The sequence below is a fragment of the Sinocyclocheilus rhinocerous genome, unplaced genomic scaffold (assembly GCF_001515625.1).
Source record: "Sinocyclocheilus rhinocerous isolate Xijiao unplaced genomic scaffold, SAMN03320098_v1.1 scaffold349, whole genome shotgun sequence".
Taxonomy (NCBI): Eukaryota; Metazoa; Chordata; class Actinopteri; order Cypriniformes; family Cyprinidae; genus Sinocyclocheilus; species Sinocyclocheilus rhinocerous.
In genome coordinates this window covers 916388-920712 of record NW_015637137.1, presented here as the reverse complement: position 1 = coordinate 920712, position 4325 = coordinate 916388, and the positions used below count along the sequence as shown (strand labels likewise).

Here is a 4325-nt window from a genome sequence, read left to right as displayed (position 1 = left end):
AAAAAAAGAAAAGGAAAGTGTTTCAGGAAAAGAATGAAATATCTCTTTAAGGTAACAATTGCAGGTTTTTACAGTGCATAACAACAACATGATAGCAGGCTTTTTCACAATGCCAATGTCTTTCATCTTATGCTTGATTACAAATGAATATCCACAAGGTGGAGCATAAACATGGCTCTTCAATGCTGCAAAAGTGTCTGAGGCTACTGTAAGCAATGCACCTGTACCACTAGGGTTTAAAAGACCATATTTGTGTTATGGTGTATATACCGATTGATCTAAGTCAATGATTTTTTAAAGCAACTGTGTGAAATGAAATTACAAATACAGTTCAGTTTTCTACACTAAAAAATCAGTTGGTGTTTTCACTCAGAAATTGCTAGTAATTTTCACAATTAATTAAAAACAGCAAGTAACACCAAATTAGAAAGACTGCCATTTTTTTCCTGTAAAACTCCAATAATCTTTGCTTTATTTACAACTTCGAAGCAGCTGTGAGACATTTTGGGAATTGATTGTGTGTCTGCATGTGTTTGTCAGAGGGATCTAGTAAGTTACCCTGCTAGCTGACATGTTGAACAGCTGTAATTATGAGATACACTGTTTTCCATTGTTGGGAAAAATCTACAAATGCTCTGAACCCCTTGTATAAAAATAGAAATCTGAAAGAGACTGTCTAACCCATATACACGCTCATATAAGATGTGGGCAAATGTGTTTCAAGCTTCCCTGGTTGGTAAAAGCAGACATCAGTCGTTTCACGTCGCATCAGGATTGGCAGACGGAGGAGGCTTATCCCGGTTTACAGGTCTGTACCTTTAGTTTTTTTGCCCGGCTACACATTACAAGTCCTGCCCATTGCTCCCGCTGTCTGAGGCTGCGCGCGCAGTGGGATGCAGAAGGAGTGGCGGAGCGCGCGCGAGTGACTGAGGCGAGCACCGATTATTACATAGGTACGCTAACCTAATCAACTCAACAGCTGTTTCCCCCACTGTATATCCGGTGGTCACGCGAAACATAAATGGACGTGAACCTGTGACTCTGAAGTCGCACCTCCCCGAGGCACTGAACGGGACGAAAGGCTAGAAAGCGCATTCCGAAGGGCCGGTGGGTGTTGGTCGTCAGTGGAAAAGATGGGCACGGTGCTCTCGATTTCTCCCACGTCCAGAAAAGGAGGGATTCTGGATGAGAAGACGGATGGAGCTAGCGGCAAGACGGAGAAAAGTCTCAAGCGCCATTCGGTGCTGATATCGGCTCTGACGTGGAAGCGGTTAGTCGCTGCCTCGGCCAAGAAGAAGAGTGCCAAGAAAGTGAACCCGAACCCACCCGTTTCTCAGATCACTAATCCCGTTGACCAGCTGAACAGCGAAAATCTTAAGAAGTCTCAGTCAGGCTCCGAGCGCAAGACGAAGCCTGGGCCACTCGCAGTGCCAGTCCCTACAGTACCGGATAAAAGCCTTCGATCCAGTCAAACCCAGAATGCATCCCAGAACGGAAAGCAGCTCCTGTCGGTCCAGCGGCAACCGAGCAGCCGCTCCATCATCTCGCCTAGACGAGTCATCGTGCAAGCCTCCACAGGAGAGCTCCTTCGCTGCCTGAGCGAGTTCATGTGCAGGAGGTGCTACAAACTCAAAGAGCTGAGCCCAAATGAGATCATCCTGTGGTTCCGAAACGTCGACCGGTCGCTGCTCATCCAAGGCTGGCAAGACCAGGGTTTCATCACTCCCGCCAACTTGGTGTTCGTCTACCTGCTCTGCCGGGAGGCGGTGACCGAGGATATTTCCAGCGAGTACGAGCTGCAGGCCACCTTTCTCACCTGCCTGTACCTGGCTTACTCTTACATGGGCAACGAGATCTCGTACCCTCTCAAGCCCTTCCTGGTGGAGACCAACAAGGAGGTGTTCTGGGAGCGCTCCCTGCGGATCATTGACAAAATGAGTGCCAAAATGCTGCAGATCAACTCCGACCCGCATTTCTTCACCGAGGTCTTTCAAGACCTCAAGAACGAGGGTGGCTCGAGCGATACGAACGGGAGATGGAATAATAACCTGGACCGCTAAGTTTGGCTCGAATCAAAGGGAGAGAGAAGCTCTCTGATACCTCTCCACACCCTTCCTTCAAGGGTGAAATGAATGTAAGGCCCGACTGCTGAAGGTGTGAAGAGTGTTTCACTCTATTGCTGGTTTATTGGAAACGGACAGGGGGATTTCGCCTCACCTCCATGAGAGGGGGTTTACGTTAATACATGTGTAAAATACAACCTTCATGACCCAGTGAATGTTGCGAGCGCGATCTGGGGTTTCTTCATAGTTTACTTAATGCATGCTTAAAATATTCTACTCGTATCATCATTGTGGTTTTTGAAGAAGAAGAAGAAGAAGAAGAAGAAGAAAAAGAAAATAACGCTATCTGGTGCCGAGCTAAAGTGAGAGATGTAAATTAGCGTCTGTGGCGTCAGTGTTGGGGTCTTATTTTTCTATTAGTTTCAGAAACGATGTTGTCACCGACGCTGAGCTGTCCAGGGTGCTGGCCTACAACAGACACTCTCCTCTTGTCTCCTGTGGCGCCTGATGCTATCTATCTGAACGTGTAAAATACAACCTTCATGACCCAGTGAATGTTGCGAGCGCGATCTGGGGTTTCTTCATAGTTTACTTAATGCATGCTTAAAATATTCTACTCGTATCATCATTGTGGTTTTTGAAGAAGAAGAAGAAGAAGAAGAAGAAAAAGAAAATAACGCTATCTGGTGCCGAGCTAAAGTGAGAGATGTAAATTATTAGCTTGTGCGTCAGTGTTGGGGTCTTATTTTTCTATTAGTTTCAGAAACGATGTTGTCACCGACGCTGAGCTGTCCAGGGTGCTGGCCTACAACAGACACTCTCCTCTTGTCTCCTGTGGCGCCTGATGCTATCTATCTGAACGGTGAATGTACTGTTTTACAACAAAACGATTCTCTACAGTCATATGTGCCAATTGTCATAGTATAAAACGTAATGTTTTATATTGTATATTTGAAAATATATGAATACAAATACCCCCAGATTCTCTGCCGCTTCTTTATTGTTTTGATGATGATGATGATGCATCGGTTCGTGATTGAAGTGTCCTTTTTGCTGCGTTTTTCATCTAGGCATAAATTATCAAGGCTTTGCTGACATTGGCTGGCGCTGGCATAATACTGCATGCAGATAGAAATCTGGCTAGTTTGATTTAACTGAAAATTATTTACTTTGCTTTTCAATATTTTAACAAAGCTCGACCATTGGTAAAATTTGAATTCAAATCATGCATGAGAACAAGCAACAGTGTAGCCTAGGGATAGTGTCTACGTCATTCCTGTGCAGGCAAATGACCGCATATGCTTGAAGATAATCAGTTGGATAAGCGGCGCAGTAACAACATAAATCCAGTGCATGGATTCACCAGAGGCTTTTCACTTTACGTCTAGCTGTGCAAAATCGTTTTATGTTAATTCCGGACAACAGACACCTACATTTAATCAACTAAGTTCTGTGTATAAATATGTATCGGCTCCTTTTTTACTCATAGCTTGTTGCTAGCCGTGGTGCTGAATCTCGCCTTCTGTTCCTGCGTTACTTTCGTAAATAGGCCCACATAGATATAGGTTACGTATCTATGGAAACTAAGTCCGTGACTAAATATGGGGGGACCTTGAACTTGGTCGATTATCTTACAAATCTCGACACGACTCTAACATATCACGTTTCAGAGGTTACAGTAAATTAAAAATCAATATTCTACTTGGTCTTTCGGTTCTAACAATTGTCTGTCACATAACGAAAACATTAGACTTTCAGACGTCAGGTACGACTTGATTACCTCAGTAATCAAATTATCAGTTTTGTAAAAGAATCCGAAAAAATCGGGATTTAAATATACATTTTAACACTATCTATTTATTTGCATTTATTTAATGCGTTTTGAAACATTTTAATATTTAATACATACTTACTAGCTATATACAATTATAGGCTATAATATTTTTTATATTTAATTTTTATTTTTTAATAATATAGTATTTAATATACTTAATATATATATATTAAAATGTTCTCTGTATAATATAGTGTCTTTTATTTTATTTTTTTAAATGCTGACACTTCTGGACACAGGGCACTGACATAGGCTAGTTTTCACTTTCTCCTATCGGTACAGGTGGTCCTCAAGAGAAACGTCTTGAGTGTGAAAATTGCCTCAGGGGTGCATAAGTCACTGAGCGAGTAAGAAGCAGCTGGTTTGAAACGAGAGAACCCCCAGAATTTGTGAATAAAACACGTGGTTAGGGAGCTCGAACATTTGAT

The 4325-nt window shown here is 42.8% G+C and overlaps 1 protein-coding gene across 1 annotated transcript; it reads left to right on the top strand.

Moving 5' to 3' along the window:
• Nucleotides 1–835: 835 nt before the first annotated feature.
• LOC107748545 (cyclin-dependent kinase 5 activator 1-like) lies at nucleotides 836–2436 on the top strand. Its single transcript, XM_016563373.1, has one exon. The coding sequence runs from the start codon at nucleotides 1134–1136 to the stop codon at nucleotides 2058–2060; it is 927 nt and encodes a 308-aa protein (XP_016418859.1). The 5' UTR covers nucleotides 836–1133; the 3' UTR covers nucleotides 2061–2436.
• The last annotated feature ends 1889 nt before the right edge of the window (nucleotides 2437–4325 follow it).

Excerpts from the sequence above, each read along its gene's own strand:
- LOC107748545 (XM_016563373.1), top strand. The coding sequence starts at position 1,134 with ATGGGCACGGTGCTCTCGATTTCTCCCACGTCCAGAAAAGGAGGGATT.